The 26,950-nt window shown below is 38.9% G+C and overlaps 1 protein-coding gene across 1 annotated transcript in view; it reads right to left on the minus strand.

Annotated features, from left to right (window-relative positions):
• Positions 1 to 26,622, minus strand: part of DLG2 (discs large MAGUK scaffold protein 2) — a 534,199-nt gene extending 507,577 nt beyond the window's left edge. The window contains exons 1-3 of the mRNA XM_027083549.1: positions 26,437 to 26,622; positions 11,677 to 11,821; positions 8,814 to 8,952 (exon numbers count right to left, since the gene is read on the minus strand). Of these exons, the coding sequence (XP_026939350.1) occupies positions 8,814 to 8,952; positions 11,677 to 11,821; positions 26,437 to 26,439 (287 nt within the window). The 5' untranslated portion in view covers positions 26,440 to 26,622. The remainder of the gene's footprint in view (positions 1 to 8,813; positions 8,953 to 11,676; positions 11,822 to 26,436) is intronic.
• Positions 26,623 to 26,950: the final 328 nt, after the last annotated feature.

Raw genomic sequence — 26,950 nt, forward strand, 5'->3', positions numbered from 1 at the left:
TTTCAATGTCACAAGATAAGGGCCAGAAATAAGTTACACATTGTGCTGTGGTAGTAGTTAACTTGCAGTTTAAGGGGCCTGGAGTCAATTAATAGTCGATTGCTTCTACACGTGATGCCTCCAAAATTTTCCATTGCCCACCATTAACCCTTTTTTTTGTCTCAACCAGCCCTGGAGGCCAAGGATAAATTCACTCTATTAAAATGTAATACAGCATTGATTAAACAACTATCTATTTGAATTTTACATCTATAATAACAACAGTCATAGATGTGCAATAACCATCTTCCATAAAACTATAAGGCCTAGTGTTGTATGTTTATGTCTGGTTAATTTATTAGGTACATACAAAATGATAAACACCTATAAAAGGCTGTCTTAAAATTCCCATTACGGTTTCATTTTTCCTATCATTAAATTAATTTCCCTGACAACAAACAGCAGCTTAACATGTTTTCCAATACATATTTGGATATCTTCCTTTGATTAAGATTCATCCCCATTAGCATACCCACTCTCTCTGTTTCTAGCAGGATAGCTCTATCAATCAAGCCTCACAGTTTATGTAAGTAAACCTAAATGGTTATGGGGAGCCGCCATCAATAAAGACAAAACTCCCCTGGAGGCTTCCACTAAGTGGGTTATCCTCCATCTGTCTCACCCCTTTTGTCCCAGTCACCCCTTCAAGACAGGTATTATAATGCCAGGCGGGATCCCCACTGCAGAAATCAGGCATGCAGCACAGAGCAAAACAGATAACTGAGAGACACTGTTGATGAATCTTTGACTTGGTTAAGTTCAATAATGCCCTTTACAAATGCTGTGAGGAGTCTGATGCCATACTTGGCAGAATTTCTTTGAGGGAAAAGCTACATGGTGTTGGTTGTTGAGCGCTACTATGAATAATATATGGCAAAATCAAGAAATTATCCAGAGGATAATTGTATCTGGCCACAGAAGCCAGACTGATAGACTAGTTTTTATCATATTTGGTTCCACTGAATCCTATATTGTATTTTCAATGAAGAGGGTAATAGATACTCATTGTGGTAATAAAAATAAAGATCCTTAATAAAGCATTAAGACTATAAGACTTCCTGTAATACAATATTCTGAGGCGTGCTGGGAGATAAATTAGTTGAAAAAAACTTATATGTAGATTTTGTTTGAGTGTCTGCATACCCTTGTTGGCTACAGTTCCATTCCACCAAAAAATGATTTTATTTGTGGAGTAGTTCATCTTAAATCCTTGTTTTAAATGGTATTAACAAGAGGTAACATTTATCAAGTGCTTACTTTTTTTCTAAGAACTTTACATGTGTTAACTCAGTTTCTTGTCACAATAAGCCTATGAGGTGGGAAGTATTACTCTGCTCCTTTTAAACATGAGAAAACGGAGGCAAAGCACAGTTACATAACTTGCCCAAGGTCACACAGCCAGGAAGCGGTCGAGGCAGGACCCTGAGCAGGGTGGCTCCAGGGCACACCCACCTGAACACTCTGCTGTCCAGATCCCGATTCTAAAGCAGGCACAGTTGTCTGCCTAGGGCACACCCAGTTCTTTCTTCCTATACTTGGTTAATGGCAGGTAAGAAAAGATTTCTTCCCTATGTCAAAAGAAGGACCTTCCAGTTCATCCAGAAATGGTTTTAAGTCATTAAATATAAGTTAAAAAGAAGAGAGCCTAGAACAGGACCAGACTTCACTGATGGAAAGCGCTGACTGATCCTTTGAGAACCTGTCCCTAATGGAGACCACAAAACTTGAGATATAATTAAGAGGTGGTTTCTATAGCACAGATTTAATAACTGACATGTTTGTGTCATTTAGCTCAGTGCTTCTCAGAGTTGGGTATTCACCCGCAACTTGGGGCTTATGGTATTTGCCAGGGACTTAGTATCCCCAGAAAACCCATCTGGTATGTTAACTTTACATTAAGACTTCGAATAAAAACAATTAAATTTCTAATCAAAATATTTCCACATTAAAGCAAACAAGGATATCTCCCAAAATTTTATGACAAAACATAAGATTTTGTATGTTTCATGCTTGCACAGAAAGCTTCATGTTCTACCCCAGATCCTGAGGAGAACAAATTCCTTTTTCAAAGCCTAAGGTAGCAATATTTGCAAAACAGTGATTTAGCTTCTAACCAGTTCTGATCCACAAAGTTAAACACCAAGGAAAACAACAACAGTGGCAAACACTTATGGTGTTTCTGAAAGCTTACTCGACAGCGAATAAAAAGCGTAGAAATGGCCAGTGGTAGATCAGCCTGACTGAAGCAGGCCTGTCCCTCCTGTGGAAGACGGCTGTTGAATCTAGCTCTAAAATCTAGCTCAGATTCCTGTGCCTCTTCTCCTCCACTGCCACCTGTTCCCCCAGCCCCAGCTGTCATGATCTCTTCCTTTGTTTCTTCAAATGGTCCCTGACCTGCTCCATATACCAGTCAGGAGGGTTTTTTTTTTTTTTTCATAAAACATAAATCAGATAATTTCATTCTCCTGGTTGCTTCTCTTTAATAGATTCTCAATGCACTTAAAATTCAACCTACACTTCTTCATCATTCCTACAAAGTCCCACATCATCTGGCTGCTGACTCTTCCAACCTAATTTGTTGCCATGCTCCCATTAGCTCATCTCTTCCAGCCAAGCTTGACTTCCTCATATTCCTGGAACCCACAAAACTTATTTCTGCCTCTGGGACTTTGGCTTTGCTATTTCCTCTTCCTGGAATGTTCTTTCTCTGATCTTTATATCACCAATTTTTTTCTTTTTATTCAGGTCTCAGCTCATATCCTATCTCCTCAGAGGGACATTCCCTGGCTGTCCTCCTTTACACTGTTCTCTTCCCCAAACTCTGTCTATGGCATATCATACAATTTTATTTTCCTTATAGCACTTTTTATCTATAACTCATTTATCTATATATCTCCTATTCAATACACTAGAATGTAAAGTCCCTAAGGGCCAGAGCCTTGTCTGGTTTGTCCACCATTGTAATTTTGTGGCTAATAACTGTGCTTGACACATGGTAGAAGCTTGAATATTCACTGAATCGTAAATGAATGAATGAATGGGAGAAAGAGAAAAGAACTAGAATACATTTTAGATACTATGTCCAGTAAACTAATGTTCTATAATTTGGGGAGAGAAGAGGGGACGCAGACTCTAGTCTGATGGGTTCATATCTATTTAGTAGTAAGGGAGTCAAACTGAATATCAGAGTCACAGTTTAGAGTGGTCCTTGAAAGTTTCTGGAGACGAGAAATCTTTCTTGAGACTTTATTCGGCTTTTGCTTTTTGATCAACCAAATTATGTGAGGGAACATTATATAGAGCCAGTTAGAAAGACATCTGGGTACAATAAGTTCAGGGCCAGGTGAACTTGGTTTCTAAAACTGGGAAATATATTGCTCACGGTGATAGTTAAGGCCCTTGGCTTTCATAACAGCATTTATCGCATTCATAATTTGGGAAATTAAGTCCCCACATCTTGAAAGAGAAATTGTACTTTGCATCCTCAATTGTTTTTGGTTTCATTTTAGTATCAATGATTTGTTTGTGTATCCTGAGAATTCTTAACCAGATAGTGAGGGTGTGTGGTTTGCATCTCTTCTAGGTGACCAGGGAAGACTTGGCTCAGTAGAGAGGGGATCCACAGTTGCAGCTAATGTACAAAGTGGGCACTGCTCACAGGTGATCACTGACTGATTATAGCTTCTTACTCCATCATAAAACAATGAACATCAGCTTAGAGAAATAGAAAGAGCACTGGACTGGGTGTTTGAAGACACGGGTTCTAAATCTGATTTTACTACTCACAAGTTGTGAGACCTAGGGATAGCCAACAAATCATGTTAGGCCTCGTGTTTCTTACCCATCAAATGGAGGAAGATTAGACTCTACAGTCATTTATGGCCCTTCCAAATTTGATAGTCTATAATTCTATGAGCCAAAAAACCATCTCAGCATCATTGTAACAGCTTTGCTTCCCCAAAATTGACGACCAGAGTATTTACATAATAATAATTTTGATTTATAAGGGCCTCAGTAGAGTTTCTACTAAGAGAATTTCATCCAAGCCTTTTTTGTTTAGGCTTCCTTTCGCTAAATTGAGGAAAAACAAAATTTCCCAGCTTACTCGGTACACATTTCCTTAAATAGTAAAAGAGATTTAAAACAATTCCAGGTAAGCCGTTGTAGCATTCTTCTAATCAAGACTCTTTTTAAAATTCTTACTGTATTTCCCAACAAAAATGAATATAAATCAGGAAGATAGGAAAATATTATGAACATTTGGAACAAAAGACTGCCAATTTGATATAATTTTATAGGTTGTTGGAAGGTACCCATTTCACAGAAATGTTTCCCTGTCAGCCCCAGTCCCATCATTAAAGATTCATTCCCTTGATTTATTATTTTAGGAAAATGTAAAGTAGGCCCCAAAGGTAAGCTACTATAGCACCTTAGGATAATAATAATTTTATATAGCTGTCTAAAGATGACAACGTTCACACATATTATCACATTAAAACCTCACAATTCCATGAGGAAATTTGAGGACCCAAATTTACAGATGAGAAAATCAAGACTCAGGAGATTGAATGACTTGTTCAGTGTTATCTGGGTGGTAAGCGGTAGTACCAGCCTCCTGATACAAGCCCAATCCCCTTTACCCAACATCTCTACATAGAAAGAGACTGTATGAGATGGTGGGTTGGAGGGATGGGGGTGAGGACTTTGAAGACAGACCCGAATTCAAATTTTGATTCTTCTATTTGCTTGCTGTATGATATGAGAAAATTACTTAAACCCATTTTTGTTACCTGTAAAAATCAACACTAAGAATATTATATAAATAACATCGGAGCAATAATGTATATGAAAGCACTTAGCGTAATAGCGCATAGTAGTGATCTTTTTGTTTTTACTACTCTGTGTATTTCCAATCTTATGACGAGGTTGCAGATGAGAGAAAGGATAGAAATAGACAACTTAAAGGTAGGTACCATTTTTCTTTATGAGCCTTGTATTCAAACTATAACAGTTGTGTTCATTTTATTCTATTTCACATTCTTCCTTGAGTACGCATGTGCTATCCCCTACCACGAGTCCCCTTCTTGATCTCTTGACTCCCTGATGAATGCCTACACATTTTTTCAAGCTCAAACACAAGAGTTATCTCCTCTTTAAAACTTTATTTGATGCCATAGGCTTTTCCTGTGGCATTCACGGAAAACTCAAAAAGATTATTTATAAATATTTACTAAGTGCCTCTCTGGTGCTGGGGAACTCTGCTAGGGCAACACGAGAGCACTTCACTGGACTGATCTAATTTTGTTTGTTTCTGTTAGTAGTTCCCACACTTTGGGATTTTACAGTATTTTTACATTTAAAAAATGAGGACTGATATAAAGTTGCCAACTTTTCATCTTCTAGGTTAGGATATAATAAGTAACTGCCATTGACTACCATAAAAGAAAGGCCATTTTGACACCAAAGTATAAAATCTCAGGACTAAAAATATACATATAGGCTTTATGGGAAACTTCATGGAGGGGGTCTGCATCATCAAGGAATAGGTACTGGGGGGTCCACTGGTTCCACGTATATTTTTGTCCCAATTTGATAGTTCTTAGAGATGTTGTTTCTTACTCCATTTTGCATCTCTACTGCAGTACCCACTGTCTAGTAGGATGTATTCAGTGAATATTCATGAATAATGCGATGAATATGCCTCAGAAAATATTTATCTCTGAGACCTGTGGTAATGACTTATAGCACAGAGCACCTGTGAGAGGATACAGCGGTGGTGAGGACGTGAGGGAGGTGTCTGTGTGTTTGTGTGTGTAAGCTGATATAATTTATTTCACAAGTTTCCCAGGCACCAGACATTCAGAAGATTTTATGCAAAGTTATGAGATTGTCCTGTCAGAGAGCAAGGAAGGAAGCAGGCAAGAAGTAAGACACTGAGGCATATCACTGTAGGAAGAAATGAAATCTCTTCCCCAGACACCATCTGAAATATTCCATGCAAATAGGTAGATTGAGAATTATAATGAGTATACCTACAGCAAACAGATAACATTCATTTAATATTCATTATGTATCAGGCACTGTTATAAGTTCTTTGCAGGTATTATCTCATTTAATCATTACAACAACCTATTGAGAAAGATTTGATTACTCTCCCCTTTGTAGAGATGAAGAAACTGAGGCTTGCAGTGGTTAAAAGATTTGCCCAAGGGCTTCCCTGGTGGCGCAGTGATTGAGAGTCCGCCTGCCGATGCAGGGGACACGAGTTTGTGACCCGGTCCGGGAAGATCCCACATGCCGCTGAGAGGCTGGGCCCGTGAGCCATGGCCGCTGAGCCTGCGCGTCCGGAGACTGTGCTCCGCAGCGGGAGAGGCCACAACAGGGAGAGGCCCGCGTACCGCAAAAAAAAAAAAAAAAAAAGAAAAAGATTTGCCCAAGCTCACACAGTCAGCCAGTGGTAGAAGTATGTCTCAGACTGCATCTAATTGTCTTCAGAGCTCATCAAAACTCTTGGGTCCCTTTCTAGCCACATATTTTTTTTTTACGATGAGAACAGTTTTACATGACTTGGTTTTCATTTTAAAAATAAGGAGAAAATTAACATGTTTCTTCCTAGCCAGAATTTTAAAGCTGGCAGGGCACCCAGTTTTCCTACTTAAAAGCTGTGTGCCCACAAGCAAATTCCCTAACCTCCTTGAGCTTCAATTTCTGCATCTCTAAAATGGGGATGACAGCCCTTCTTTCTGTGTTTTGGGGAGGATTAAAAGGATAGTGTAAGTAAAACAGCTAGCAAAGGGCCTGGATTATGAATGGGGTTTAATAAATTTTAATTCACTATGGGGCCTAGTATGATAAAATGACATCTTCAAATTAAAATCCTATCAAATAGTGGCGATAGGATGAGAGCAAATAGATTATTGCTCTGGTGAATAAAGGTGGCTATATTTATACAATCTTTAGAGAAACATGAGGATTATCTTTGCTGCAGCCTTCATTTTAATTAAGAGCAGAGAGATTAGACATATCAGTGTAGGAAGAGGTTTATATTTAATTTAAACCACAGATGCACATTTGCAGCATCTAAACATTCCATTCCTTGGCTAAAGATGTAACAAGCCACTTCAGCAAACCTGAAATTGCAAAATAAATGGAAAATGCTTAATCATTTAAAAAGAAATAGGAAAGGAATGAAAAGACCAAAGCACACACGGGCACCAGCAAGGAAAGTTAAGCAGCAGGAAGTCTCCTCAATTTTTTTAAAGGCTGACAAATGACTTCAGTAGACAGGCAGGATATAAAACTAAAGGATCCATCTGTATCGCTTTTCCACACAGTTTCAGAAAAAAAGTGTACATATCCGTATGCAATCTCATTTTGGGTAAAAGTTTTTCTCAATGAGAAAAGCAAGTTGCAAAGCAATGTGTAAAATACAAACTTATTTTGTAAAAACAATGTCAAGCCCCAGTTACATCTGAGTATGCTTTGTACACGTCTGTATGAACACAGAAAAGGTATGCACGGTTCAAGCCAGAATGCCACACTGGGAACCTTGCCGGGCTTGAGAGAGATTTTTGTTTCTTGAAAATCTTTGCATTACCTCACCAAATGCAGTGAGCATGCATTACTTTGGAACAAAAACATTTAAAGATAAAAAAGAAAAAATGTACCTTTCCTATTATTCATCCACCCCTTCATTCATTCATTTGTTCATCATCCAAAAGTTACTTAATCCTGACCAGTGACCATGATGCAAACTAAGTTGGTCTTCTCTGAACTGTCAGACCTGACTTTTTCAGAGGCATGCCAGCTAAATTTAGTTTTTTAAAAAAAGTAAATTTATTTATTTAATTTATTTATTTTTGGCTGCGTTGGGTCATTGTTGCTGCGTGCGGGCTTTCTCTAGTTGCGGCGAGTGGGGGCTACTCTTCGTTGGGGTGTGTGGGCTATTCATTGTGGTGGCTTCTCTTGTTGCGGAGCACGGGCTCTAGAGCACAGGCTCTGTAGTTGTGGCGCACAGGATTAGTTGCTCGCGGTATGCGGGATCTTCCCTGACCAGGGCTCGAACCCATGTCCCCGGCATTGACAGGCGGATTCTTAACCACTGCGCAACCAGGGAAGCCCTAAATGTAGTTTTATTTTGTGGGGTTAGCCATGTGGTTCTGTGCTGTGTCCTAAAATCCTGCGCTGTTCCCCTTTGAGACTGAGATATATTAAATTCAAACCATTTGGAGTTAATTTCACTCCTTTCCTTTCCACCTGTAGTTACTGCCCTCAAGGGAGGACTGACTGAAGCCTCAGTTCCAGTGAATTGTGTGTAGCTGTTGGTGGCAAGAACATGGAATTTAGAGTAAAAAAAAACCCCAGAGTTTTTCAGTTCTGACTCTTCTACGAACCAGATATGTGGTTACAAGGGGACTCGTACATACTGCTATGCTACTTCCTTCTTTCTGAACCTCAGCACCATCTTCTGTCTTTGAGTAATGATACCTATCTTACAGTATAGCTGTAAAGCTCAAATGTTGTTAGATATCGAAAGTCCTAACAGATTGCAAAGTGATGGTTGTGTGTCTATTACTACCTCTCCACAAAGAATTTGTGGTTTTTGCTTCCAACAGATGACAATGACACATGTTTATAAGTCTTGGCAGATTTTCACTTGAGGTGAGACTATCATAAGTTTGAATGGGGCTGAGAAGCAACAGCTGCCATGTTAGGCAAATGCAATTTCTTCCTTGTAATGATCGCAAACCCAATTAACCAAAAGCATATCTGACCTGGTATAATCGTCTTCAACAAGCATGTGCTTTGGAATTGGTGAGTACCTTCCTGGAGAGATGGGCGGCAGGGAGGTTTTGTATTCTAAAGTGCCATTGTTGCCAGAGAGAAGATGGTTTCCCATTGGTGGAGAATAAGCTAAGGGGTGAAAGAAAAGAAAAGAAATCTGTTATGTGGCTGATTCAATGTGTCATGCTACAGTTCTGTTAAAAATAGAAAGGCTTTGCTACCCGCTAAGAATTTTCTGATCCTTCAAGAGGAGGGAGTTGCTGTTTGTTTGCATTTAATATGTACAAGCACATGGTGACCTTTAGGATTGGAAAGATGTAATAACAGTTATATCTGTAAGCCCAGTTCGTATAATTAGGTGAAGAGAAAAACTGGAGGAGAGACCCAGCACTCATATTTTCAGAACAATGATTAATTTTCTATTGAAATAAAAATGTTAGCTTTTTAATTGCAGAGCTTGCATTCTTTTCATGTAATTAATATCAAACCATCAAAAGCAGAAGGCTCTTAGGAGCAAGTTCTTGTATAAGACTTTAATCCCTAAATATGCTCTACTCCCATGCCAGACAGGCTAACTCTGGCCTTTCTCTTCTGTTCCTGCACCCTAATTCATCCCCCTTTTGGGTGACTGAAAAGCCTCCTAACTGGGTCTCCTGCTGCTGTTCTCTCCCAAAATCCATTTTATACATTGAGAAATCCAGGTCTGATCATGCTGTTCTCTTGCTTACACACTCTCCATTGCCACTACTGTATTGAATATAAATTCTCCCTTTCACCATGCTTACAAGATTGACTCATTTCAATATCCCCCCTTATGAATCTCCTATGGTCCTTAAATAAGGCCTGTTCTCCCCAATATCTGTACCTTTGCTCCACTCTACCAGCTACCTGCAACTTCTCTCTCCTATCTCATCTCTGATACTGAAATCTCATCCAATTTTTCAAGATAAAATTCAAACGCCACCCTCTGCATAAAGATTTTTCTGATCTTCCGAAGACAGGTGATATTCCTTTCCTTTGAGTGCCCAAAGGACATATATTTTTACCTGTCTCATAGCATGTACATCCCTCTCAGTTTGCCAAATATTGCTACTATTTATATATCTGCATTAGCCTTCCTTTCAATGAAGGCCATGATTTTATCTCCTTTGTATCACACATATTACCTTACAAGGTGTCTTGCATGTATTGAAATTACTCAATACACATTTCTTGAATTGAATAGCAAGTTTTGTTTTCTCCTTTTTCTCTTTGACGTTGATCTTATATGCCCTTCAAGAAGAGGCTCACAGAGGCTCAAGACAGATTTTTCTAAATTTATCCAGTTTGAAAAACTCTGAAAGTTAACACTCTTTCATATCCTGAGGTAAGGCTGATCTCATCTTACTGCTTGCTTGACAAAAAGACATATTTTGGGGCAAGTCATTTTAGAATCACCATTAAGAAAAGCAATAGTTAATGTAATGGGCAGATAACAAAATCATTCAACATTTAAATTTCAAGAGAAACGTCCAAATCTAAGAGAGGTCAAACAACTTGCTTAAGACCATAGTACTAATTAATGACAGGTCCTGAAGACATTCTGAGTTCCCAGCCTCACAATTGGTTTCTCAAAATTTCAGAATGAGCACATTTACTCATGCTGACAAAACTATCCCTTAAACTCACATCAAAGAAATGAATTGCTTCTAAATCTAGTCCCCAAGGACAGAATCTTCTTGTTGACCTATTAAGAAGAGGGGAAAACACGGGGCTTATGCAGCAGTGGACTTTGTGAGGACGCAGTAGAGCATCTTATTGTTATTTGTTGCCCTAGAAGCACGCACTTCCACCGCATCTCCACTGCCATAGTGATCAACAATTTTCTCTGGCTTCCCTGCCAATATATCAAATTCTGGTAAAGGTAACTATAATGATAGTTATTAAGGATTATGATTTCACCAATTGACGGCAAGATCCTTTCCCCCAGGAAGAAGCACAGTGCTATCTCTGGTTTATTTTGCCTGTCTCTCTTTTCCACTCTGCGGCTATATAGATTTGAACTAGGAAGAGAGACTATTAGGACATGAGAGCTATCATCCTTCAAGGGCTTGAGAAACAGACTTTAAAAATGCATTGCCCCTTGGAATACTACTCAGCCATGTAAAAGAATGAAATAATGCCATTTGCAGCAACATGGATGGACCTAGAGATCATCATACTAAGTGAAGTAAGTCAGAAAGAGAAAGACAAATACCATATGATATCACTTATATGTGAATCTGAAATATGACACAAATGAACCTATCTATGAAACAGAAACAGACTCACAGACATAGCAAACAGACGTGTGATTGCCAAGGGGGGAGGGGTTGGGGGAGGGATGGGTTGGGAGTTTGGGATTAGCAGATGCAAACTATTATATATAGAATGCACAAGCAATGAGGTCCTACTGTATAGTACAGAGAACTATATTCAATATCTTGTGATAAACCATGTAAAAAAGAATATGAAAATAATGTGTATATATATAAATGTATAACTGAATCACTTTGCTGTACAGCAGCAATTAACACAACATTGTAGATCAACTATACCTCAATAAAATAAATTTAAAGAATGTGTTGCCCCTATGCTATTGTAATCACACTGTCCATAACATATATCATCGAGCCTTTCCATAAGGGTGAATCTGACAACTCATCAGGTAAGGCCTCCAAGGCAGCTGGGGAGTCAAGTGCAGGACCCCCGTGAAGTATTTCCGCAGGCTACAAAGAGTGAAGGTGCAAGTGGAGGACTTTGCCAAGCTTTGTAGAATTCCGGTTTTGCAAACCTGGCATGCTGTTCAAAGATGACACTGAGCGTGGTACTTACAGTGAGTAATATCAGGTGGGCCGTAAGGATCAGTCATATAAATGGTGGTGGCTTTGCCAACTTTTAGATAAACTACATCTGATGTGTTCTTCAATATTGCTACCGCCTCTTCATGTGTTACTTCTTCTAAACTGTAATTGTTTACCTGAAAGGGGAAAACATTCATTATTAGAGCCAAATCTATGCAGGTGAAGAGAACTATTCAGGCAAGAAGATACACAAAATTATGACTTATGTAAAGATTAAATTGCAATCATTACAGTCCAGTATCTATATCACACTTTGACAGAACAGACAGATTAAAGGCATTAGCCAAAGCAGATAAGGTACAGTTGTTGATGCTAAAAAACAAGGTTGCTTCTGCCTTTTTCTAAGAGGAAACGATATTTTATAATAGAAATCGGAATACTCTTTGTGGAAAAAGGAACAAAGGGGTCAAATGTCCTTCTTATGCTATAGTGATTGTGATTACAGAAGTAATACACATCCATTGAAGAAAACAAACAAAAACAACAGAAGAAAATAAATATTATCCCTAATCTCCCTATATGGATATATTTCTTTAAACGACTGTGACCATATTACACACACTGTTTTAGAACCTGCTTTTTAACTTCGAATGAACATTTGCCTCTAACATGAATGTACTTCAACAATATGAGTTTTGTTTCCTACAAAGCACTGTGCTGCATGGCTATAACATAATGATTTAACTAATCTCTTACTAAAGCATGTTTATGTTGGTTCTAATTTTATTCTATTATAAATGATGTTGCAATAAACTTTCTTCTACATTTGTACACCACTTTGATGACTTCTTCAGGATAACTCATACAAACGAACACTGCACAAAGTATATGAATATTATAAGGGCTCTGATACCTATGTCCAAAGTGCCCTTTGGAAACATGAAACAGTTTACTTTTAGACCACAATTATACGAGAGCCCCCATTTCCCACAGCTTCACCAAACTTGGCTTTTCTCACTTTAAAAACTGTTCGCATCAAAATGTCATTTAACATGAGTCTATTTTCTAAGGAAAGAGTGCTAATGTTGGAACACAGAACTTTTCAGGTGAACAAGTTCAAGAGTACCTTAATGCTATCGGCTTTAACAGCAACTCCTCTTTTGTTATTGGACAGAAAAGCCTGTGATACCTGAGCAATTACTACTTCATGGCAGTGGCTTACAGTGGGTCTTTGCAACACTTCTCTTAAATGGTTTTCAAATATTTAGGAAATATTTTGCACACCTAGGTTATCCTTATTTGGCTCCTATTTTTTTATGAAGCAATTCTTTAGTTGGTTCCTGCTGAAATGATGTGGAATTCAAATAAATGTAATATAAATGTAAATAAATAAAATAGATTGGATTCCTACATATTCTCTGTACTATCTAATCAGCACTTTAGTCATTTAATGCCTCATAGCATTGCTTTTTATTCTTGCTTCAGGTTGCTATATAAATTCCATGTGTCAGTTAATCCTTTGGTGGTGTAGCCCAGGTTAGGGACCCTGGATCAGGAGGGAACTGAACCTGACTGCTGACCATGAGCTCTCCAGTAAGCTGTAAGCCTCTCTACTGGTTCCTACCGTTCTCTTCTAGACAAGTGACATTCTTGTAAATCTTTTGTATTTCCAATGTCTAGCACTTGTTTATTCATTGATCAAATATTTATTGCATACCTATTATGTGTCAGCCACTGTTCTACATATAGTGATAAAAAATAAGAATGATAATCATAATCATAGCAGACACATACAGCCTTATTACATGTCAGGCACTACTCTAAATTATTTTACGTATATTAACACGATAAAGCCCCACAATAACCTATGTGCTGGCTATTATAATCAGTTTCATTTTACAGATGAGAAAAGCATGCCTCCGAGAGGTTAAGAAACTTGCCCAAAGTCATTGATCAAATTTGTAGTAGAGGCAGAATTCAAAGCCAAGCAGTTTGGCTCCAGGGACCATGCTCTTAACCACTCATCTATACTGCTTCCTCCAGATGGACACAGTGCCTGCTCCCATGAGACTCACATTCTAATAGAACATAGCTGTTTACAGAATGAATGGATAGAAAAATAGACCCATATAGAGTGGGAATGTAGAGGGACTACAGGCATGGGGAACACAGTTGATGATGGCAGCCTTTAGTTATAGACAGAGAAATAACAAAAATGACAGTAATAATAATAAGAGTTAACATTTATTTAACACTTATATGTCATATATCTTGGAAGTACTATGTATATATTTTGACATAAGTCATATAATTGGTCCTGGTTATAGCTCCATGAGGTAGACATGAATAATTAGGCCCATTTTACCGGTGAGAAAAACTGACATTTGAAGCAGTTAACTTGCAACAAATAGGTCACACAGACCCCAAGTGGCAAAGCCATCAGTTGGATCACCGTCCTCCTGAAAAGATGAAAATGAGACGGCCCTTGAGTGTTGGTTCATTGAAACCTAGGGCTTACAGCACCTATTCTTTCTCCCTTTAGGAGAAGAGTCTCTTTCCAAGTTTACATATAGAAGTAATGTGAATTCCTAAGTGTTATAAAAGCCTGAGTAATCATTACCCTTCTCGCTTAATCCAGTGGTGACAATATATTGCATCAGCCAAATACACTGCCAAAGTCAAAAAATAAATAAGTAAAATGGAAAGTAGTTTGATATAGATATGTTTCTTCAAAACCTTCTTGTATATTTGATTAATCACTTTTTTTTTTTTTTGCGGTACGCGGGCCCCTCACTGTTGCGGCCCCTCCCGTTGCGGAGCACAGGCTCCGGACTCGCAGGCCCAGCGGCCATGGCTCACGGGCCCAGCTGCTCCGCGGCATGTGGGATCTTCCCGGACCGGGGCACCAACCCGCGTCCCCTGCATCGGCAGGCGGACTCTCAACCACTGCGCCACCAGGGAAGCCCGATTAATCACTTTTTTAAGGGCGGTACCACTTGTACCTAGATAATGAATATTTACAAATAATGCTCATATACAATGGTTTAAAATGTGTATGGAAGTGGGTGTTTTCTCTTAAACAATGGTTGCCTAAGGTGGCTCTGAATATTGTGACCATGCACCCCAGAAACATCTATATTGAAAAAAGAGAAGAGAGGAGGTATTTGTTGGCATAAACAGTGAGGATCAGAAGCCAACATATAAAGACCCTAAAGGCTAGAAAACAACTGGATTAGACTACACGTGGCACAAAAGCTCTGTTTCTGACAGGGCTCATTGTCTCTCTCTCCAGGGTACAGAAAACACACAGCTCATTAGATTATCAGTGAAAAAGAGATGTGGCCAGTGTATATTCAACTGCACTTTTTCCATTTTTAAGTTGGGCCTTGAAACAGTCTAGAAGATGTTAACTTTTTTTTTTTTTTTTTTGCGGTGCGCGGGCCTCTCACTGTTGTGGCCTCTCCCGTTGCGGAGCACAGGCTCCGGACGCGCAGGCTCAGCGGCCATGGCTCACGGGCCCAGCCGCTCCGCGGCATGTGGGATCTTCCCAGACCGGGGCACGAACCCGTGTCCCCTGCATCGGCAGGCGGACTCTCAACCACTGCGCCACCAGGGAAGCCCGAAGATGTTATCTTTAAGTGTGTTTTCTGAGAATGACTGCCTTAACAGACTCTCAGACCACCAGGAAAATCTTTAGAGCAGAAAACAGAAGTTGAGGAAAAGTTGGAGGTGAGGAGTGAGGAAAGAGAGGATATTGGGGAAAATATTGGTAATTTAAAATAGTGGTAGTTCAGTCAGTTTTTGTTTGGTGACTATGAAATGTTGGAAACTTTACACTGATTTTCATCATGGAAGAGGTGGTGGCAGAAATATGTAGTGATTAAGAGCACATGCTTTTGAGTCATGCAAACCAGGACTCATCCTGTTCCTGGCACTACCTAGCTGTGTGACTTTGGGAAACTTATTTAACCTACTTAGCCTCAGTTTTGGCTTCTGTAAAATAGGTATGAGAATAATCACTGCCTCAAAAGGGTTATTGATTTAAATGTATTGACCTATGTAAAGTGGCAGGCTCATTACTTATTAACGTGAGCTCTTTTTACTATTACTATTGTCATCATCCATCTCTCTTCTCAGGAAACAGGAATTCTTGGTGAAAATTTTCGCTGAGCATTTTCCTGTAAACATCTGTGAACTGATGAGTTTAATTAGAGAACTGTTGATGAGGCTTCTGTGTGGTCTTTTTAAAAATTCAGAATAGTATAGGATCTGGACCCAAAAGTGCTCTTTTGTGCTGAAGTCTTCAAAATGTTTTTCACGAAAGTGGGTTTATTTGGGGTAATTATATGTGTGCATTATCCTCTGAACTCTCAAGATAAAGGGCCTACAGCTGGAGCTGATTGTACACAGAGAGAAGGGACATTATACTGATTGGCTGGTTGCTCTTGTCATTGTTTTCCATTGTCTTTTCCTTTTCCTTTTTTCTTTTGCATCAAGTATCTGCCTATAATGGTGAACACTGAGCAACTGGCCTGGTTTCAGAAAAAAAAATCATGTGCATTTGAATGAAGTGTTTCTGTGGGGTGTGCTACACAGAGCGGGGGACATGTGTGCAGCCTGGCCATGTATTTCAATAGGACAGAGGACTGAGGCCAAGAGAGAGAGGTTGGAGGTGAGATGACTCATTGTCTCGAATGGAAGAGGGAGCACTGAATTGGAGCATGATGCCGACAGAAGAGGGCGAACCAGTTGAAGAAAGAGGTGCCAGGAGACTTGCAAGAAGGGAACATGGCAAGTGTTGTGGGAATTCAAATAAGTGTTAGCAAATACATATGTGATGGTACAAAGGTGGGAGGTGTGCGGGCATGAGAGGGTGTGATAAGGAGAAATGAGCAATGTACAGATGGCAACATACTGACCTTTCCATATTCATTCAGGAATAGCAATGTAGTGAGACAAACTGGGAGGTATCAGGGACATAAAAATTGTACTAAGACATAGTACAAGGAAATGTGAGACTCTAGAAACACTGGAAAAAAAATCACGAACTCCAAAGTTAACTTTAAAAGAGAAGACAAAGTAGATGATCACCATATTGTAAAATAACTGAAAAAGGGGGCCAATCTAATGTAGTAACGTCAATGGTATGAAAAGAAATATGCATAAACCAAAGACTGAAGTCTCTGCAGTCCATTGCAATGAGCTGCTATAATAAAATTTGTTTTACAAATAACTATGAATACATGAGAAACGTTAATAATGGTTATCTCTGAATAATAAATATTTTCTTATTTTTCATCTTTTCAGCAATGAGATGGTTAGAACAAAATTAACTATGGTTAATTATGGTTAGAACAAAATTAGTTATGGTTAGAACAAAATTAACTCTATTTTTCAAATGAATAGGAACAAAAACCTTAAGTAGGGGAGAACAGAAACTAAGTGTGGTGACCTCTTTATGAGACACACATAGCAAGACCTCATGAGTAATGGAAAATTGGAATAGGAAAGAAGGAAGTTGATTTCTCATGCCCAGTGACTTTACTTAAATTTATGAGAAATAATAGCCATATTTTATATATATATATATTTTTTTGTGGTATGCGGGCCTCTCACTGTTGTGGCCTCTCCCGTTGCGGAGCCCAGGCTCCGGACGCGCAGGCTCAGCGGCCATGGCTCACAGGCCCAGCTGCTCCGCGGCATGTGGGATCTTCCCAGACTGGGGCATGAACCTGCGTCCCCTGCATCGGCAGGCGGACTCTCAACCACTGCGCCACCAGGGAAGCCCAATAGCCATATTTTAAACCTAGGTGTTTTTTAGAAATGAAGGCCACCTGAGAGTAATTTTTACAATGAGAGTAATTTTGAAAGTAGACTCAGATCTGCTATCAATTTCTAGTTTTATGAATTTTGGCCAGTTAACATATTTACTGAGTTTTAATTTTCTTATATGTAAAATGGGGATAATATTGATTTATTTGTTGATTTACTTGTGTTTATGAGAAAGAAATGATACCATGAACCTGAAAAGACACTGTATAACATACAGCAGCGTACGAATAACGATCAAACATCAAAATCAGACATAGTGCTTTTGCTGATCCTAATGCTGGAAGTAGTTTCTTCCTGTTCAGGGTTCTTCCTGTGAAACTGATCTCGTACAACACTTACTCCTGCAGTGCCTCTTTCCATCTCAAACGCTGACCTTCTCAAGGGCAATGATTAGATGTTTTCATCTTTGTATTCCCCCAGCTGACACAGGGTAAACAGTAGGCACTTAACAAATGTTGAAACAATCCACTAAATAAGTTAAAAAAACAATGTGGGAACTTCCCTGGTGGTGCAGTGGTTGGGAGTCCGCCTGCCGGTGCAGGGGACACGGGTTCGTGCCCCGGTCCGGGAGGATCCCACGTGCCACAGAGCGGCTGGGCCCATGAGCCATGGCCGCTGGGCCTGCGTGTCCGGAGCCTGTGCTCTGGAACGGGAGAGGCCGCAAGAGTGAGAGGCCCGCGTACCGCAAAAAAAGAAACAAACAAAAAGAAACAATGTGGCATATCAAAGGAAAAGCAACCAAAATTCCCTATGTTATACGAAGCATGAGACATTTGTGTTGAGCTTCTATTTTACAGTTGTGTTGAGTCAGAGAGGAAAGGATAAGGAATGAAGGTCATTCAACCAACAATACACATTTACTGGACACTCACTCTGTGTCAGGCATGGGATAGAAGAATGAAAGGCTGGTACAAAATGTGAACACCGGCTCACATCAGCTTATAAGGGACATAATCAGAGCTCCAACAGGGCAAATTTCTTCCTCCTCCATTAATCATTAATGCATTTCTTTTTTTTAAAAACTATTTATGTAGCATTTATTTTTTAAAATTAATTAATTTATTAATTTATCTTTGGCTGCGTTGGGTCTTCATTGCTACGTGTGGGCTTTCTCTAGTTGCGGCGAGCAGGGGCTACTCTTCATTGCGGTACATGGGCTTCTCATTGCGGTGGCTTCTTTTGGTTGCAGAGCATGGGCTCTAGGTGAGCGGGCTTCAGTAGTTGTGGCACACGAGCTCAGCAGTTGTGGCTCATGGGCTCTAGAGGGCAGGCTCAGTAGTTGTGGTGCACGGGTTTAGTTGCTCTGCGGCATGTGGGACCTTCAAGGACCGGGGATGGAACCCATGTCCCCTGCATTGGCAGATGGATTCTTTTTTTTTTTTTTGCGGTACGCGGGCCTATCATCGCTGCGGCCCCACCCGTCGCGGAGCACAAGCTCCGGACGCGCAGGCCCAGTGGCCATGGCCCACAGGCCCAGCCGCTCCGCGGCACGCGGGATCCTCCCAGACCAGGGCACGAACCCATGTCCCCTGCATCGGCAGGCGGACTCCCAACCACTGCGCCATCAGGGAAGTCCCATTAATGCATTTCTTCACCTTTCATTGCAGAGAGAGAGAGAGAGAGAGAGAGAGCGAGAGCGAGCAAGTGCCACTGACGTCTTGATTGACTCCAGCTTCCTCTATAGCAGTGGTCGAATATAGCAGTGGACCAAATGGACCGTATGATAGGAACCCCAGGGCAATCAGCTGGGTACAGGAAGAAATATTTGAACTTCTATTAATATTTATCACATCGATCTTCATCTTTCTATTTCTTGTGTATGGTTTAAAATAAAATGTATATATTACCATAATAATATATGAATGCAATCTAAAGTAGAGAAATATACATATATTAAAGACAGTCATGGACATATACACACTAACAAACGTAGTAAGGTAGATAGCTAGTGGGAAGCAGCCGCATGGCACAGGGATATTGGCTCGGTGCTTTGTGACAGCCTGGAGGGGTGGGATAGGGAGGGTGGGAGGGAGGGAGATGCAAGAGGGAAGACATATGGGAACATACGTATATGTATAACTGATTCACTTTGTTATAAAGCAGAAACTAACACACCATTGTAAAGCAATTATACCCCAATAAAGATGTTAAAAAAAAAAAAGACAACTTTTTGTGTTTCACTGATGGGGTCTGCTGTTAAAGAATTTTAAAACCACCGCTTTATACTAGGTACCGATATATGATGACTATAGAGTAAGTTCTATAAACAGGGGTATTAAACTGAATACAAGCAAAAGAAATAAACAATATAATGGAAGGCTTTAACCCTTTATATAAAATCCCTTTATAAATAAAGCCCTTAAACCCTTAAATAAAATATACCATTGCATTTGCATTATATTGTAATTTTATTGTATTTGAGACAAATTAAAAGGGAGTTCAAGAAATAATTATCCAAAATTTTTTCCCCCTGGTGTTTCAGAAGGTAATCTAACTACTGGAGACAGAGTCTGAAGGGTGAACTATTTCTAATGCCTTTTAGCCCATGACTGGAAATTGCTAAGTGATGCTATACCAGCTTGATGGAATGAGCATTACCTCAGAAGTCACCCTCAGGAGAAGCAGTGGAGCGGCAGCAGAGTGGGGTAGGATGTGATTAGGTCAAGGTAGAATTATGGTTCTTAACCTGGCTGCACATTAGAATTGTTTGGAAAACTTAAAAAAAAAAAAATGAAAACGAGGCATGGCTCCTACTCCAGAGATTCTGAATTGATTATTCAGGGTTGATTGAGGCCTGGGCATCCATAGCGTTCAAAAACTTACCATGAGATTCAAATGTGTAAGCAAGATCGAGAACCAGGGGGGTTGAGTAAACAGCTGAAAGGAATGTGGCTTTAGAAAATTGATGTCTAGGTCTGAATCCAATCTCACAATTTATTAGTTATGTAATATTGGAAAAGTGTTTGCATCTTTGAGTTCTAACTTTCTCTTCCGGAAAATAAGAATAGCAGTAATGACTGCCCTATCCATCTCTCAAGTGTTGGAGTGAGGAGGTGCTGTGGGTGAAAGATCTTCTTAAGGAGGAAGTAGTGTGTTGGTGGTAGGAAAGAGCCATGTGCAGGGACAGTTATAGCTTTTGGTTCTTATTTAAGGTTGGCCTAAACAATGAAAGTGTTTTAAAATCCTCTTCATTATTCAGATAACTCCTACATATTTGCGTGGTCTTCAAGGTGATTTTCTTATTGATATTTGGATGAAACAAGGTGATAGTGGGTCCTCACAACTAATACTCATTCAGAAAATTATCTTGTTTCTACTCATCTTCCCCAAATCTATCTAATGTCCTTACCATAGGATGCACATTTTGGAAGAAAAATAGGAGATGCTCACACATAGCATATCCCAGAGTGACTCCAGCGAACACTAGTTCTAGGTATTTCATAAACATTACTTAAGAAAAAAAGTTCCACAGTAAAATATATTTGAAAGTTAGGGTACCAAAGTTAAATTAGTTCCTTGACTGGAGGACTTCATAGACCCTTATATATGCTAAAGTTTGTTGAGAATCTACAAAAGAGGTGAGATACAGGTTGTAGAATTTCAATTTGACTGTAGAGTCTTTTCACGTGACACAGACATGAGACTAATATTTTAAAACACACTTGGGAAACACTGATCTAAGGCAATGCTGTCATGGTATTGAGGACATAGCAAAAGACCAAAGATGAACATGACTTGCCCAAGGTCAGTTAAGTAGAGTTAATGCTGGCTGCCTGGGACTTGAATCCAGATATCCTATCTCTGAGTCCACTGTCTTTCCATATTATTTCAATGCCTCATTTACCTTTCCTCTTGTCTTCAGCTTCCCTTTAAGCAAAGAAAACATACAGACTTATTTTCTTTAAAAGATGTAAAAGGTCTCTCACTGACAATTTTTTCTTCAAACGTCAAGCAAAGGTTATGGAAAAAAGAGACTAAGATTATAAACTTTAAATCACAATGCGACAGGGCCTTTGCCAATTAACAGTTCATGTTGTCCCTTTAGAGAAGACAATTAGATGACCCTAGATTCAAAGTTTCTGGTATCGTGTAGAAAAAAGATGAAGAAGATCACATTTCTGTAATATATGTGGCTCTATGTATCACCATGGTAGGGCTTAATAAAAATGAGTGTGTAAAAATATATGAAAGAATTAGAAAATTATCAACACTGTTAACCTCTGACCATCTGTTCCATGAAGTTCAAGGCCAAGAGAGAATCTATTCAGTCTGAGATTGCAACACTAAGCTACTGGTACAATCCATTAAAATCAGATGTCACTGTCATTTGAAAAAATAAAAAACAAAACAAAACAAACAAAATTCTAGTGAATGATAAGAAGTGCCAGTAGCAGGGGAAATTTAAAAAATTGTTATTTTGATAAAGAGAACATATACCATGCATCTGGGTGACCCATGAAACATCAGAGAGGTCTGACATTAAAGTCATCTTATTTGAAACACTAAGGGGGTTATCGCAAAGGTTTTAGGCAGGATAATCTTTTCTTACAGTAGAATAAATGTAAAGGTCAGATGCAATAATATAGCCTGTTTTTTTTTTTCTTTTAAGTTGGGGAATAACATGTTAAAAAATCAAAAGAAGTTTTGTTAAAAGGGTAATCTATTTTCAGAGGATAAATGGATGTATGATAAAATTGGGTGCAAGAGTGAGAGGAAAAATGTGAAACATATTAAAAGACTGAGAACTGGAGAACTGGCAAGACATAGCTTTTTAAACAAATGTGGAAGAGGAATTCATACTCATCATTGTGTTTCCAACGGAGAGAGCTTTACTAAAGGGAGAGCTGTACAGGGAAGTATATTTTGATATAATTTTAAGGAAAACATTTTTACTGATGGTTAGTATCTAATGGATAGCTTCGACGAGGCATTCCGTTCTCCATCCTTAGAGAGTTCTAGCAGAGGTGAAGGGCTATTTCACTTGGTTGCTTTTCTGTGGGATTCTGATGTACTAAATGAGAGTTGGAATAAGATAATATCTAAGATAGATACTTTTCAATTCTGATATATAAGAAGTATTTAGGGAAAAAAAAGTACCCAGTATATATGGTATGATTCAGATGGTGTCCAACATTAAAGTTATTTCAGTTGAGAAACTGAAAGGTTTATTACTAAAGATCCCCACCCCAACTCCCCCCCCGCCCAAAAAAAAAAAAAAAAAAGATTGTGCTCTCACTGCAGGGTAGATGCTGGGAGACTTCCTGAATTATGGTGATCTATACACAAAAGTCTAAAGAAATTAATGGAATTTTATTCTCGATCAACTTACTTACAGAACTATGAATGAATAACATATGGAGGAATTTTTCCTAAGAAGTGAGCGAAGGGAGTGGTACAAATTGTTTTAGAAAAAACCTATTTATAGAAAAATAGAGTGTGGTACAGCTGGTAAATCACAGAATCTAAATTATTCATACTTCCTTTGGGGGAGGAGAGTAGAAGAGGAGAAAGATGAAGAAGACATGAATGTAGGGTAGTAAAGGGAAGAGGAGGTGGAAAGGAATGACAGGAGGAGAGCATTAATAAATATTTTTGGTTGAAGCAAGATAATTGACCTTTTGGGGTGGCTTCTGGGATCTTTAATTTATGCTTTCCCTCAGGCTCATTTTTCTTTCAGAATTTTATAAAATGAACCATTTTCTTTCATTTCCAGATTCAGCTTGGCAGTTGCCTTGAAAGTACTAATTATGTTTTCCTTACGTAAGAGGAGAGAGACCTATGGTTGTTGAAGCTTCATTTTTTTTTAAACTATGCTTTAAAACTCAAAGGAGGATTAAGGATTATGTTAAGGATTATGTCACAGCTATTTTTGAAATCATTTTGTCTACAATGAATATCAAGAAAATGATAATGGAAAAGTAGCACGGTGCCTGGAAAATCCTTTGACAGAATTATTTAGACTTTGAGGTTTTTTTTAAGAATTTGAATATAACGCTAAAAATTTAAACAGAACTTCAAGAAATCAGCACATGACATCTAGCATGATATGATAATAGCAGCAGTTGAAGAAATAACAGAAGCAGTCCAGAAGAGCTGTCTACATCCAAACTCTTACAGAACAATGAGCCAAAGGTCAAATCAGTCGCTATGACGCACTACTTTAGAATGAAACTGTCCTCTTCATTTTTCAATTTAGCACTACGTAGAAAATGGATATCACAGTTTATTTTATCCCTAAGTCCACAAACTATAAAGTTTGTCTTCTTGAGAGAAGTTGTTAGAGAGAAGTTGTCTCATATCCCAATAACACTTTTCTGTTTCAGAAGACACAACATCATAAGAACCAACTTTTAGGACTTCCCTGGTGGCGCAGTGATCAAGTGTCTGCCTGCCAATGCAGGGGACATGGGTTCGAGCCCTGGTCTGGGAAGATCCCACATGCCACGGAGCAACTAAGCCCGTGCGCCACAACTACTGAGCCAGCTCTCTAGAGCTCTCAAGCCACAACTACTGAGCCCATGTGCCACAACTACTGAAGCCCGCACACCTAGAGCCTGTGCTCCACAAAAAGAGAAGCCAGTTCAGTGCAATGAAGAGTAGCCCCCCACTCGCCACAACAAGAGAAAGCCTGTGCACAGCAATGAACACCCAATGCAGCCAAAAATAAATAAATAAAATTAAAAAAACACACAAAAGAGCTTTAAGTTTTTTTAAAAAAAAAGAACCAACATTCACGTCAAAGGCAAAAACAAGCAAACAAAATTCAGAATGTCCTGAGAATGAAAATGGTAGTTCTACTATACAGCCTAGTGCCTACAGCTAACAACACTGTAATGTATACTTAAAATTTGCTAAGAAGGTAGATCTTATGTTAAGTGTTCTTACCCCATACACACACAAAATAATAATGATAATAATGATAGTGAGAGGAAACTTTGGGAAGTGATGGATAACTTTATAGCCTTGATGGTGGTGATGGTTTCATGGGTATGTACTTATCCCCAAAGTCATGGAGTTGTATATATTAAATATGTGCAGCTTTTTACAGGTCAGTCATACCTCAATAAAATGGTTTAAAAAATAAAAATAAAATTGTAGTGACTTCAAGTAGTAAAGAAGCCAAAAACTCTTAGTTGCAACTTTGACTGAAGTCATTAATGCCACATTTTTTGCCCATTCAGTTTGACCATACTTTTTCTGCTGACAGAGTTCCTTCCTGAGAAGTGCCTATTGCCTGGGACATGGTAGGTGCTCAATATATTACTTGTTAAATAAAGGAATTAATGAATGATAACTGAATGATGACTAAATGATGACTGAATGATAACTAAAGGAAGGAAGGAAAGAACTGACTGACAGATTTTAGGAAACAAATGCAAAGACCATATTTGGTGGTTACAAGCATTTGAAATCCAATTCTGTCCATTGTTAACTATATGACCATGGCCAAGTTAGTAAACCTCTCTCTATACCTCAGTTTCCCTTTGCTTATATAAAAGAGGCTGTTGTGAGAAATACATACTACATTACAGAAAAACATTTAAAAAAATACATGGAGCACAGTAAATGCCAAATAAATGTTAGTTATCAAGATTATTATAAAGCTCTTATCCAGATAATTCAATACAAAAATCACTGACAACTATGAAATTAGGCCAGTGCGACTACAAACAACCTGTCTAGAGTCCAGGGACATGGGTACAATGAACGTTGAGGTTCAACTCCCAAAACTTGCACATGTCCTAGAAATTACTATTCTGTTGAAACTGTATAGGTTGATCCTTCCCAAACACTTCTCATGAAAGTATTGGAGATAATGGCTCCTTGTGACAGAGATTCAAGATCCTGTTTTACAAAGGGAGACATATGACTCGATACGACTAGATATACTTCTCTTACTTGACAACTATCTTCTATTAATTTTCAGTATTTGATTATTATCCTGTAGATTTAATATAAAACAGTAAATGGAGATGAAACAGTTTTTAGGTGCAATCACCAATTTTTTACTGCTTATAATTGCCTCCATTTTGCTTTCATTTATCGTATAACTCCATGGCTCAGAAAGGGTGGCCGCATGTTGGTGTCAGTCGTTGCCCAAGACTCCTGAAGCATGTGAGCAACTGGCAAATAAAACAGTAGAAACCCTGTCTGAAAGGAGAGGGGGAAGGGATCCATTTGCACACGTGACAGAACTCTTGGAAGTCAGGAACTGTGTCTACACTGGTTGAACCAAAGAACACAGGCATAGAAATGTACAGATCAATAAACCAGATAGTGTTTTCCACTTTGCTATGCAAAGCCCATCTCTCTACCAGTCTGGATTTAGCAGTCTCTCTGGCTGATAGGAGATGGAAGATACCGGAAGAGCAACACATAATCTCTGTGCCTATGAAAACTGGTGAAAATTTAGATTTCTGTTTTTAAAATATCAACAAATCATCTCCAATTATACCTGTACTTCTGATATCTTTTACCACAAAATCTGCTCTCCCTTTTCTATTTCCACCCAAGGTCACTGCTTCCTCCCCCCAAATTCTTATGTTGAAGTTCTAACTCCAAATATGGCTGTATTTGGAGATAGGGTCTTTAGGAGGCAATTAAGGTTATTAATTACATGACTTAAGTCCTAATCTGATAGGACTAATGGCTTTATAAAAAGAGAAAGAGAGAGAGAGCTTTCCCTCAGCACAAGCCCAGAGGAAAGGCCATGTGAGGATGCAGCAGCAAGACAGTTGTCTGCAAGCCAAGAAGAGAGACCTCACTAGAAACTGAATGGGTCAGAACTTTGCTCTTAAATTTCCCTGCTTCCAGAATTGTGAGAAAATAAAATTTCTGTTGTTTAAGTCACCTAACCTATGGTATTTTGTTATGGCAGCCTGAAATGACTAAGACAGTCATACACTGGGAAACAAGAGCTTTATAAATATACACATAGTTCTGCTTCAGTCACACTCACCATTAGTAGTCTGTCTCCTACTTGCAACCTTCCATCTTTCTGTGCAGCTCCTCCATCTATAATTTTAGTTACATAAATGCTGTTGTCTCCAGGAATGTGTTGGTTCCCCACACCTCCTGCAATACTGAAGCCTAAACCTATGGAAAAGAAACAAAAAGAAAAGCATTGTATTTGTTTAAGAAAGTGCTATTAGTCACATTTCAACAGTCGAAAAAAAATTAATCCTCAATTTATTACAACAGTATAAATAACAATAAATTCTACTTCAATCAACTGTGTCCTTTAAACATTTGAAAGCTTGTTGATTAATGCTAATGAGGCAAAACACAAGTGCAATCCTGCCCACGTTTAGTCTATGGGCTTAACTTCGTTGCTGCTGTTGTTACTCTAGCATAGAGAACAGAAGTCCTGCCAGTCATTTGGGTAGAGACCTAGATATTTCTGACATTTTAGAATGAAAAGAACAGCAATTCGAACATTCCACAAATTCTGAGATAAGAGCCATGAGGAAGAT

This window comes from Aethalodelphis obliquidens, unplaced genomic scaffold, assembly GCF_003676395.1.
Source record: "Aethalodelphis obliquidens isolate GAN/ISIS:26980383/991018 unplaced genomic scaffold, ASM367639v1 scaffold50, whole genome shotgun sequence".
NCBI lineage: Eukaryota > Metazoa > Chordata > Mammalia > Artiodactyla > Delphinidae > Aethalodelphis > Aethalodelphis obliquidens.